Below are 13,042 nucleotides of genomic sequence, written 5' to 3' on the forward strand. Positions count from 1 at the left end.
AACAGAAGAAAACAGCAGCACCTGCACTTCTGATATGTGCAGATTGGTTCAAGTTTCGCCATTTTTGTATTCTTATATTCTCTCTCCTCTGGTGCAGGACTTGCGGCTGGATCATCCTTCAAGTTTCACGAAAAACAAGAGATAGGGTAATGAAAGAAAAAGGCGAAACACTTGGGTAGAGTTTTGTATTCAGGCTATTGGTCTTTTTTGTAAGTTTCTTTGTTTGGGCCCAATATTTAGGCCCAATGTTGGCCTTTAACGAGTTTACGTTAGCATCATTATGTTAAGTTTCTGTCACTGCATAATTACTTTTATTCAACTACATCATTGTGTAATTTAATATTATTCTATTTTTATTTTGAAATGTTACTACTTTGTGAACATTTTTTTTATCTAAAATTTATGTTTAGTGATTGTAATACAATTTTGAGTTTTTATATAATCTCGCACGCATCGCGTGCATATAAGACTAGTACTAAAGAGAACTACGCCAGTACGCCGTAACACATACGATGAAAAGAGGCACGTTTATTTTATATCATAATAGTAGAAGGAGCAGCAGCAACTATATAAAAATATAACATGCAATTATTATATAGTTACATGGCCGGATTAGGAGTAGTACTGATCAAGTATTTGATTTGTCCTCTTTAGATACACGTACAACATAAATGCTACGTGTATCCTTAATTATAAATGTTGCGCTCCATTTTACATGAAATCTGCATAAACAACATTTGCATCGATATGGGCCTTCACTGAAGTTCGAGTTAATGCGTCAATGTAAGAAGAAGATGGGGTGGAAGCGTCAAGCTCCTTTTCGACGTTTTCCCAGTTTATCTTACTGAAATTCTCCAGAAGCCCACAACGTACATAAACCTGCGTTAAAAAAAAGTCACACACGTATGACGTATCATATCTACAAATATATACCAGTAGAACATAAATATAAGACATTACCACATACGAAGTACTTCTTCCGTTCTTATTTACATGACACAAATTAAATTGGATTTTGGGGCACTATTCATACAAGCTCATTTGATTTCCTTTTGTGGTTTATACTTAAGAAAAAAAGATAGTCGTGTGGGGTCTTGTTAGATTCGTTTTAATAAATATTTTTTAAATATCAACTTTTTATACTATACGGAGTAATTCTTTCTTATCCATAATTAGAGATATTAATGTTTGAAATCGTGCGTTGGCAAACGTGCCTAAATAATTGTGTCATTTAAAAAAGAACAGAGGAAATATATTACAAAGGTCGGACCTAGCTAAGAACGTGTTCAGCAAGTTGTAATTATATTACATCTGTTTCAAAATGACCTTTACACTTTTCGTTTTAGCCTATTTCATAATGTTTTTTTACGTTATGCTTTATAGTACTATTTTATAACATAAAAATTTACTGATGGTCGACTCTGTTATTTGAATGTATGGACTTGTTGTCAAAAAACAAAAAAAAAAAAAAAAAAAAAACATAAAAATTTACTATCTTATTTCTTTTATCCCACAACATTTACAATTTTCCGCTCAATTTTCTTACTTTACTCATTTTTTTTCTCACACCTCCAAAGTACCTAAGAATCAGAAGCAAGGAGAGCAATTTTTTATTAAAAGGAAGACGAGTTAAAAATTACCCTCGTAGGCTAATAAGGTGATAAATTTAGCAAAAAGGGTGATTTTCTTTCACCTCGTATATTGTAGTACTTCCTCCGTTCCGCAAAAGATGCATAATTTCTATTTGCATGTATGCCAATACGCTTCTTTGAACATTAATATCTCTAAATGCGTATAAGTAAAATTATAAAAAGTTGATATTTGAAATCCTTGCATTAATACAAATTGTTAAAGGACCAACTCAACCAAAAGCTTAAGCTAATGGTTGAAGCCCCAAGATTAGTTTTATACTCTATCACGCCCCCTCACATGAAAACCCTTTGGGCTTGAAGTGTGGATGCAGCATAGGCCTCCTCATACCTAGTGCGAAATATTCCACTTTGAAAGGAGGGGTGGATGCATGAGATTTGAACCCGTGACCTTTGCGTCACGTTGGCTCTGATACCATGTTAAAGGACCAACTCAACCAAAAGCTTAAGCTAATGGTTGAATCCCCAAGATTAGTTTTATACTCTATCACAAATTTAACGAGATCTCACTTGACTGTGTTTTTTCTTACACAACAGTGAAAAAATGATTGTCAAAATTGATTGATGGATAGTGCGCAAATGAGAAACGATGCATCTATTGTGGAACGGGGAAAGTATAACCTTTTACACATCTATCTTAATTATATTTATTCATATCTTATTATATTTTTACTCACATTTTAACACATGCATTCTCCCTTTGTCTAAATATTTGTACAAATAGTAACTGCAAAAATTATCACGGAGTATATATAAAACGGATTTAACAGCGCGCGCCACATTAGAGGCATATATACATACCTTTCTAACACGGCGTCCTTGAACAAAGTTGTAGGACCAAGCCAAGAGAAAAGCATAGTGATTAAAGTGATGTTCGCCAGTTTTAAGGGAATACACCACCGCACTCTTGATGACATCCCCCCAATCTGCTTTTAGTGCAAAACTGGCTCTTTCATCAGTTTCATCAAGAACTTCTGGAAAGTTATAATCCTTATAGATTTCCCCAGACCATATCTTGTCAGCATGAAGATGCATAGGCTTTTTGGGATTGCTCTTGTTGTACATATAACCTGCAAACAGCATCTCTGTTTGTGGATTGCTTTGCTTCGTTAGCTCCTCCATAAATGCTTCCTCCTTCCTCACCGCGCCGCCTTGAGCTGAAGCCATTCCGACCAAACCTAGCAGTAATCGATCATGATTTCCAGGTTAAATTTTGTAAAATCTGAATGTCACCAACTAGAAATTCTCTTTTAACCATCCATAATTGTGATTGTTAGACTACTACTTTGACTTTTGCATTATTTACCAGTCTAAACGTATAAGGTAACTTTCTACCTGGCAAATCTTACGCTACAAGAACTTGTATTTTTTATGACAACCTAATAACGACGGGTAAAAATCCCGTCGTAAAAGGACTTTTGCGACGGGGATAATAACCCAACAAAGAAGGGAACAACCGTCGCAAATGTTTTTTACGACGGGTTAATGACGGTATTTTCCATTAACGACGACCCCTTTTTATGACGGATTCGCGACGGAAAATTCCGTCGTAAATCAACAATTATTGGCCTTTAGCGACGGAATTTCCCATCGTTAATAGTACAATTTCTTGTAGTGTTATGGACCTATAGAATGTGAAAGTTTATTCAATTCATGTCAATGTGTATTTTTAAATATCGACCTTATATATATAAAAAAAATTGTGTAACAGAAAGAGTATGTATCCTACTTAAAAGGAATTCCTAATTATGTACTCCATATAACAATAATATTAGGTAATACACATGAAACTTATCTGGGAGCAAATCACAAATATAGAAAGAAGGAAGCACCTTAATTACTTGAAGAGAAGTTAGTAAAGAACTTAATTGATTTATCGAGAATTGCAGATTCTAGACAAGCTACCAATTCCCCATTTATAGGGGTGATATATATTCCTCCTGTTTAATTATTACTATTGTTAGTAGATGGGAATCATCAAAAATGAAATTAAAAAGAAAGAAAAACAATCATCGGTCCACCTATTTGCTTTCGAATTATGCGATTCTTTTCTTTTCGCATTATAGAATAATTTAATAATTTTTGAAATATATAAGAATGTTATTATGATATTATGTGAAAGACATATAATCCTCTTTTTAATAGTGATATTTCAAATTAGAATTTTGACATTATTCAATTCATAATTGTAAAAAAATAATGTTTAAAATTCTTTTCAATATATAAGAAAATACATGTTTATGTGGGTCTTGTTTGATCGTGTTAATGAGTAATTTAAGAATATCAAAATTTTATAATTTTACTAATGTATATTTAGAGATAAAAGTGATATAAAGTGTGGATTGACAAACGTAAAAAATAGAAACTGAAACATCCTTATTGGACGGGGAGAGTATGTAGTTATGTGATATATTTCTAACTAAGTTGGTCTTGAAATCCTTTTTCTCTCTTCTCTCTCATCTTTTAGGGTTTCAGTTTTCTTGACCGTTTAGGCCGGAAGTAGTCTAAATCTTTGAAAATTAGACTATTTTTGACCCTTCTTCTTGCTTTTCATTGTTTTCTCTTCATGTTTTATTTTGTTTTGGTTTCTTTTCCGTTGATTTGTTCACAATTTATTTTTGGGTTGTTCCCAATTTATTTGGGTTTTTCCTAGAGTTTTCTAGGTTCTTGATTCTGATACATGGATTGGAATCTTTTTAGGGTTTCAGTAATTGGGAAGGAGATTTCGATTCATATAGGTTTAGGGTTTATCTATCAACTCGTCGATCCGAATAATTCGTGTGCAGATTGCGAAGGGCTCTACTTGGAAAGATGTGAAATCATCGAAAATCACTGCTCGTGTCAAGCTAGAAGCGGTGGAGTACGGGATATGCTTTAGGATGCATAATAGTAATTGTTTTGAATGTAACAGTTTAGTATTTTTTTGTATCTGTGGTATGCATATCTATTTTATCACTGTTGTCGTATGACTGATTATTAATGATATTGTTCTTTCCCTGTCAAAAACAAAAAGTTGGTCATGACATATTGCTTGCTTAATTTATCTTTTAACCAATACTCTATCTTTCCCTTATGTTTGCCCCATTTGCCGTTTTAATCCGTCTCTAAAAGATAGCTCTATTACCATAAAAAAACTCAAGGAACCACAACTTTATTCTCGCATACATTTAGCCCACCAATTTTGTCCCTTCTCCATTCTATAAAACCAATTCTAATAAAGCAACTTGAGTGCATGGGAAAACAATTCGAATCCCAACCTTTGGGATGTAAACAAATCATTAGTCAGCCTTTTACCCTTAATTGGAACACGCAGGGGGAAGAGGGTTAGTCATTGATATATGTCGGCGGTAGATACCTTGGTTATACACCCAAAAAAATATATTTAATATATTTATGGGAAGTATTCTTAAGCTGGAAGGAAATTATGGTATCATCAAGAGCCTAAGGACGACCTTAAACACGAGAGTTCATGATAGTGAGGTCTAAGATTGAACCATAAACAAAAAACCTACAAGAGTTTGTAAGCCTGTAAGGTGTCAAATTAAATCAAACTAATCTTAAAGACGAGAGTTTGAGAGGGGTGAGATTATTACTCGAAAACGCCTAGTTCAAAATTTACACTATAAGAAATTGTACTATTATCGACGGGAAATCCCATCGCTAAAGGCCAATAATTATTGATTAATATCCCATCGCTAAAGGCCAATAATTATTGATTAATGACGGGATTTTCCGTCGCTAACCCATTATAAAAGGGGGCCGTCGTTAATGGAAAATCTCGTCGTTAATGGAAAATCCCGTCGTTAACCGTCGTAAAAAAAAACATTTGTGACGGTTGTTCCCGTCTTTGTTGGGTTGTTATCCCCGTCGCAAAAGCCCTTTTACAACGGGATTTTTACCCGTCGTTATTAGTTTGTCATAAAAGATACAAATTCTTGTAGTGTTAGTTACTAATGTGAATTGAAGTAGTACGTCTTTTCTACCTTCAAAAAAAAAAGTAGTCTTTTCTTTGAGCTAGTCCATATTTTTTCAAATCGAAAAGGGTGTTATAACCAAACACGTATCACGAAAGATTAGGAAGCTAACAACCCTACAAATACGTACAATCAGGCCCGGCCCTAGGGGGTAGGCGAGGTGTGCAACCGCCTAGGGCCCAAGGCGAAAAGGGGCCCAAAATAATTGTCTATCCAGTAATTTAGTACTAGTAATAAACAACGCATTAAATACCCATGTTATTTTTTTGGCTCATTGGTAGAAAGTAGGTTCTAAAGTTTTGATATCTACTAGAGGTCTAGGGTTCGACTCCCCTTACTAACCTTTTCTTTTCTTTTTAAACTTTGTCGCAAAAAAATGTTTATTTGATGGAATATGGGTTTATAAGTTTTAAAATAGATAAGCATTTTAATGAAGGCAAAATTAACTGATATTTTTATATGCTCAAAATGAACCTTTATTTTTAAAAAATATCTCTTTACGCATATTAATTATCTTGTAATTAAATGAGTATTTATTTTATTGAAATATTTCAAGAAATCGACTAGAGCCGGATTTTGAAATTCTAGGATCCTGCAAATGAGATATAGTAAGTTTTTATTAATTTGAATTCAACAATATAATGGTTTCACAAAAAAAATTATATATATTATTGGAAGGGGCCCAAATTCCATATTTCGCCTAGGGCCCTCAAAATGTCAGGACCGGCCCTGCGTACAATGTATAACAAATATCAAATAACAATAATAAAAGACAGTTTATGAGAAAATTTATATTTTCTCCCTTCAAATTAATAATATCGTATTATTAAATTAATGCAAAATAATACAATAATCTTCAATCGATGATTTCTAAGTCCTATAGACGTATATCTCATCTCTATTCTATAAGAAAAGAGAAGACTCCTGAAGTCATTATGGTAATTGGCTTTTTGGCATCACCCCTTATGAATAGTCTATATATATAATGCCCCTATTAATCGTAAAATATCACGAGTGTTTAATTGCAAAACACACAAAACAAGAAATTACATACTTAAGAAAGCTGAAAAACAACAAATAAGGAAAGTGTCATATAAATAAAATAAAAAATTGCAAATCAATATCAAGGCTCTGTTCAGTTCGACTTCTTTTGACTTATACATTTTGGACAACATAAATTTGGATAATATAAGCCTAGAAGAAATATGTTTATTTCACACATTTTCACACACAAGTAATTTTTTATCAGACAAATTAAGTTTTTTTTTTCAAAAAAAAAAGATTTTCAGAAAAAATAAGTCGAACAAAACGAAACCTAAATAATACCTTAAATCAAGGAATACATAATTATGCAAAACTAATCAAAACGTCAACATTTCCTTTGATGAAATCTCCATACGTTTACAATCCGATTGATCTCCATCCAATAAAATTGTACACATATGACAAAGTCGAATATGACATACCAAATTTAATCCATAATATTATTATTATAATGTTGGTTACATATAGCAAATTGATTGGAAATAAGAGCTCGCGCATGTGTTAGACAAGTATTGCGAGCAAAATAAACAAGTGATATGCACAACTTCATACGTAATATATATGTTTACTTTTCTTTACGTATTTCATTGTTATTGCACTATTTAGATGTGTTTTAAATTGATACTATGTCAAGTTTTTCTTAAAAAGTAATTAGAGAACAATTTTCTTGCATATATTTTAGGTTTATTAGATATAACTAGTATGTGGCCCGGGCGTTGCCCCGGGTTTTGATATTTATTCGGGTTTATTTTTTTGTAAATATGTGCCCGTATGGTGTATTTATCAAATTGGAGATAATGACACAAGATTAGTGACCGATCAAAAACCTTCCCAATCTAAACCCCACATCAGAAAATCAAAATAAAGCTGAATCATTTTCTTCATCATTAGTTGATTAATTACTTAATCTCCGTCAATGTTTCCCCTGTTACTCATTATTACACTCTATTACCCAAATTTTTTGTAATTTGAGGCATAATCTAGGAAAGTAATAATTGTACATTTATAAATCATTCTTTTTTCCACTCACTTATATTAAATTTAGTATTTATTGTAAAAAGGAATATATATATATATATATATATATATATATATATATATATATATATATATATATATATATATATATGAAAAGACACAACATAAGTTTGTAGTTGATTAAGATAGTAGAAAGTGTAACTTTTAAGAAATGCGGTCTAGAGTTCGATCCCTGATACATGTTTTTTTGGTTGTAAATGACATATCATAATGTTGATTAGTGGTGACGTGGCGTAATAAGTAGAGGTATACGTGACACGAATACATTTTTAAGAACGCCTTTTAATATATTAGTATAGATAACATATAAAATTTTGCTTTATTATTTACTTCCGTACGCTTCGCGTGCGTATAAAACTAGTATCATATAACATAACTCTATCTCCTATGATATTATATTCTCTATGATAACGATATTATCCTCAGCGCAAACACAAACCTAATTTAGTAGGGATAACATGGAATCTATTACATTTTCTACAATGATCCTTCTCAATAGAATACAAAATTAAAAACCAATAGTCTCCAATCCAATAACTTCTATAATTAGTATCGAATTCTTCGCTCATGCTTTATCCATTAAAAATTGCACGCGCGAATGTTACCAATTTCCTATTAATAGAACGATTGCCCTAGCATATTAGTTTTGAACTTTGCTAGGTTTATCCACCTCTTGCTTTCGAGTTATGCGATTCTTGACTTTATTTCATCATGGAGTACGTGATTCTTCAACAAATAAATTAAGTTTATGCTGTCTTTGACCATCAACAAAATTGAAGAGTACACTATATGGAATAAAGGGATCGGAGTAACCCTTAGTGTTATAAAGTAAACATATCTCTCTTCTATTATTAATTTGAGACACCCAAGTTTTATATTTTATAGCGCTAGATCTTAAAAAATATTGAGAAACTTTTGTGTAAGACCGCCTTATGGTAAGACCGCCTTGTTGGCAGCCATGTTGGCAGCCCTGTTGGCACATGTGATGACGTCATGCTGACGTCATCATGTAATATTTTTGGATTTTTTTTTTTTAAAAATTTTTTTTTTTTTTCTTTGAATTTTTTTTTTGGAATTTTTTTTTTCAGGCTTAACTAATTGGACTTCATACTTAACTAATTGGATTTCAAACTTAACTAATTGGATTTCAGGCTTAAAATTTTTTTTTCTGATTTTTTTTTTCTTTTTTCGAAAATTAAAATTTTAAATATATTTTTTTCTGAAAATTAAAATTTTAAATTTTTTTTTTTTCAGGCTTAACTAATTGGACTTCATACTTAACTAATTGGATTTCAGGCTTAACTAATTGGATTTCAGGCTTAAATTTTTTTTCCTGAACAAAATATTTTCAATTTTATTTTTTTCGAAAAATAAATATTTTAAATATTTTTTTTCAGGCTTAACTAATTGGACTTCATACTTAACTAATTGGATTTCAAACTTAACTAATTGGAGTTCAGGCTTAATTTTTTTTTCCCTGAAATCAACTAGTGTAAAACATAACTAAAAGTAAGAAAATTATAACTAATTGAATAACAAAAATAGTTAAGGTATAAAAACAAGTAGTTAAACTTATGAGTCGAATAGCTATTATTTTTAAACAAACTTATTTTTAACTAAAACTCAAAACATCTTAACTAATTAGTTGCAATGCTTAACTAATTGATTTCATTACTTAACTAATTGGTTTCGTTGTTTAACTAATTGGTTCAGTGCTTAACTAATTTGTTCTGTTGCATAACTAATTGGTTTCGTTTCTTAACTAATTGAATTCCAAACTTAACTAATTGATTTCAGTGGTTAACTTGATTAGTTCCGGTGCATAACTAATTGCTTCCAATGCTTCACTAATTGGCTTCAGTGCTTCACTAATTGGTTCCATTACATAACTAATTGGTTCTGGTGCTTAACTGATTAGTTTCATTTCTTAACTAATTGGTTCAAATGCTTAACTAATTAGTGTCATTGCTTGACTAATTGGTTCTATTACTTAACTAATTGGTTCCATTACTTAAAATTTTGTACCTTAACTAAAGCACTAGAAATTCGTTGTCTGGAACTCAAAACTACATGACTAATTAAAACTCAAAAAATGTTAACTAAAACCAAGAAAATCGTAACTAAAACTAAAAAATCTTAACCAAAACTCAAACATTAAACAAATTTAGTCTTAACTATATCAAGTTTATTCTTAACTAAAACAAAATTAATCCGAACTAAAACAAATGTAACCATGACTAAAAGGGAATTATTCTTAACTAATATGAAAATTAGTTTAACTAAAAGGAAATTATTCATAACTAAAACAAAATTAACCAAAAAATTTAGTCATTAACTACTAAATATCAAAGAATACACCAGATTACCAAAATTTTAAATGGTTCACTAAATTACAACATGATCGACAAATCAATTCATAAAAACATAGAAAAATAGGAACATGTGCTACTGCACCAACTCCAACAAATGTGTCATCTGCTATTGCGTGCACCAACTCCAAGGAAAATGATGTTACAGAGTATCGCAAACTACAGCTGTTTCCCTTCGTCAAATCTCTGCCATTTCCTTCGTCATTAACTCCGGCAAATCTCTGCCATTTTCTTCGTCTTTAACTCCGGCTAACCACTGCCTCCAACTCCGGCGGAAAATAGAAAAATGCAGATCAAAATAATTTTGCACAAACCTTTTTGCGAATAACATTATTGAACAACGCAGGCAACAAACAACCTACCTGATCACCGACTAATCAACCAACCATCGAAAACATTGCGAGAATCGAATCGAGTCCTGTGAGATCTACAAAAGTAATAAAGGAATTCGAAAAATTCAAAAGCCTAATTTCTAAAATCAACAACATTAATCAAAAAGATGAAAATTAAAAAACCTAAAACTAGAAGACGAAGGACAATGTAGGAGAGAGATGAAAGAATTACCTCGTTGTCGATTCATTCTCGATCTCGTCGTCATCGCAGGCAGTTTTAGGCGAGGGAGAGGCGGAGAGTATGAAGAGGAGAGAGAAAGAGAACACATAAACCTTAAGCTCCATCTCTCTCCCCCTCAGCCGCCACCACCGTTGATTCCTTTGTTCCATTCTTCTCTCATCTGCGGCGGCTGTTGCGACGAGGCAAATCTCCGGCACCACCTCCATCACGACCACCTCCTCCTAAAACCTAAAACCATTAAAGTAGATCTAATGGAGGCGACAGAGATGAAAGAGCAACCTCTATTATTGCGACGACAACGACGAGGCATGGCGGCGGCGGGGAGGACCGACTGCGGCGAACCAAACTCGCCGCCTCTAATCCCCGCAGCTCTCCTCCTTCCTTTTCTTCCTTCACCGCTATTCTCCTTCATCTCGTGCTACTCGTCTGCCACCGTAATATCTCCGGTGGAAAGTGGAGGAGCTCCGCTGCCTGCTTCGTCATCTCCGTCATCAATTCTGATGAGAGGGTGGCGGTTCAAGGAGAGAGAGAAAGAGAGCTGTGGAGGAGAGAGAAAGGAATCAGGGTTTTGAAAAGAAAATGGGAAGAAAATATGTATTTATATTTTATTTTAAAAATGAAAAAGTTGATGTATTATGCCACATCAGATTTTATGTGGCATATTGTTTGCCATCAAGGCGGTCTTTTTCGTAAGACTGTCTTATTGAAAAGTTTGTAAAAAATATTTAAGTAGTATGGCGATGCCATCTTGTCTATGTCACTCTTTTTTTTTCAAAAATAAAAAGTAAATCATATGCACCATCGTTGTGGGCATCTTATCTATACACGTGCTTTTAATCAAGAATCTAATTCGATCATATTCCACTAAAAAAACGAGGGCGGCGTGCTCCATATCAGATATGTTTTTGCAAAAATATATCACCTCACTAAACTATAAAATAGAGATAAGACAAGGATTAAAATAGGTGTCATTTTTCAAAGAACCGATGCCATTTTTCAAAAACAGATGCCAATTTGGAAAAAGGAATGCCATTTTTCAAAAACCGATGCCATTTTTCAAAAACGGATACCATTTTCCAAAAAAATTGATTTTGTCCTTTAGCGTTTGTCTTTTAGCCTATTTTGTCGTTTAGTCGATTGATATGTTTTTGTAAAAACATATCTGATATGGATTTATACTTCCTCCTAAAAAACTATTGAGATATACTTCCTCTGATTTTTTATACTTGCAATGTTGGTAACTTTCACGCATGCCTATGCAAAATTTTGATCATTAATATCTTTAATTATCTTTAAGCAAAAATTATAAAAAGTTAATATTTTGAAAATACAAATTGAGACGAATCTAGCAAGATCATACATGATTATGTTTTATCTTACGTATAAATCACCAACAATAGTCAAAATAGAATATGTGAATAGTGTAAAATACACAAACATTGCGAGTATTAAAAATCAGAGGAAGTATGAAATATATCTAGTTCATGGCTTAATTAACAACATCGTCGTCTTTAGGACCTCGCTGCGGAATTAAGTTCGGTGTAATCGGGAAGGTGTAGAGTACCCTTAGTAGGGGTGTGCACGGTCCGGTCTGGACCGAAAATTGGACCGAAACCAGACCGGAATTGGATCGGACCGGACCGGAATTGGACCAGACCGGACCGGACCGGACCAATAGATTTCGGTCCGGTCCTCGGTCCTTGAAAATACACGATTCCGGTTTTTCGGTCCGGTCCGGTCAAAACCCGGAATTTTCCGGTCCGGACCGGTGACCCGGAATATAATTTTAAAAATATAATTTTAGATAGAAGAGCACAATTTACCCACATACATTAATCCCCTCCCGCAAAAAAAGACTTTTAGAATTTTTCGTATATCAGTGGCCTTTATCCCCTTTAAAGTAAGCTTATGATGTGATGTATGCTATACTTAAAGAGAAATATAGGTCTTAAAAAAATAAAATCATAAAAACAAATTGAGTTTAAGCTTGTAAATCGCAAAAATTAAAAAAACCGGTCCAAGCCGGTCCAAAACCGGACCGGACCTGGATTTTCCGATCCGGTTCCTGTCCGGACCGGATTCTTTCTGATCCGGTCCTCGGTTCGCGAATTATGAAAATTCCGGTCCATCGGTCAATCCGGTTCCGGTTTCGGTCCGGTTTTAGACCTATGCACACCCCTAACCCTTAGGCCTTAGTCGTAAATCATGAATACATAGTCTTGAGTCTTATTACGTCATTTTTCTATATTGTTTAATCGTAAATCATTAGTATAAACTACCCCTGTTTCATCTGTATGGTTACTATTTGCATAAATATTAAGATAAATGAGAAAAATGAGTAAAACCTAATGAAATGAGTTTCTTTTTTTGGTGTTAGCATGCGGTGCACCCTTAG

At 33.1% G+C, this 13,042-nt stretch overlaps 1 protein-coding gene across 1 annotated transcript; it reads right to left on the reverse strand.

The window, feature by feature from the left end:
* Positions 1 to 508: 508 nt before the first annotated feature.
* On the reverse strand, positions 509 to 3,603 carry LOC110788375 (jasmonate-induced protein homolog). Its single transcript, XM_021993009.2, has 3 exons — positions 3,482 to 3,603; positions 2,451 to 2,827; positions 509 to 879 (listed from the first exon to the last, which is right to left on the reverse strand). The coding sequence occupies exons 2-3, from the start codon at positions 2,814 to 2,816 to the stop codon at positions 712 to 714; spliced, it is 534 nt and encodes a 177-aa protein (XP_021848701.1). The 5' UTR covers positions 2,817 to 2,827; positions 3,482 to 3,603; the 3' UTR covers positions 509 to 711.
* Between the last annotated feature and the right edge of the window lie 9,439 nt (positions 3,604 to 13,042).

The sequence above is a fragment of the Spinacia oleracea genome, chromosome 1 (assembly GCF_020520425.1).
Source record: "Spinacia oleracea cultivar Varoflay chromosome 1, BTI_SOV_V1, whole genome shotgun sequence".
Lineage (NCBI taxonomy): Eukaryota > Viridiplantae > Streptophyta > Magnoliopsida > Caryophyllales > Amaranthaceae > Spinacia > Spinacia oleracea.

Bases quoted from the DNA above. Each gene is read 5' to 3' on its own strand.
- LOC110788375 (XM_021993009.2), bottom strand. From the start codon at position 2,816: ATGGCTTCAGCTCAAGGCGGCGCGGTGAGGAAGGAGGAAGCATTTATG. The intron at 880-2,450 runs GTATGTATATAT...TTTTTAACGCAG, and splicing joins AAGGACGCCGTGTTAGAAAG to GTTTATGTACGTTGTGGGCT.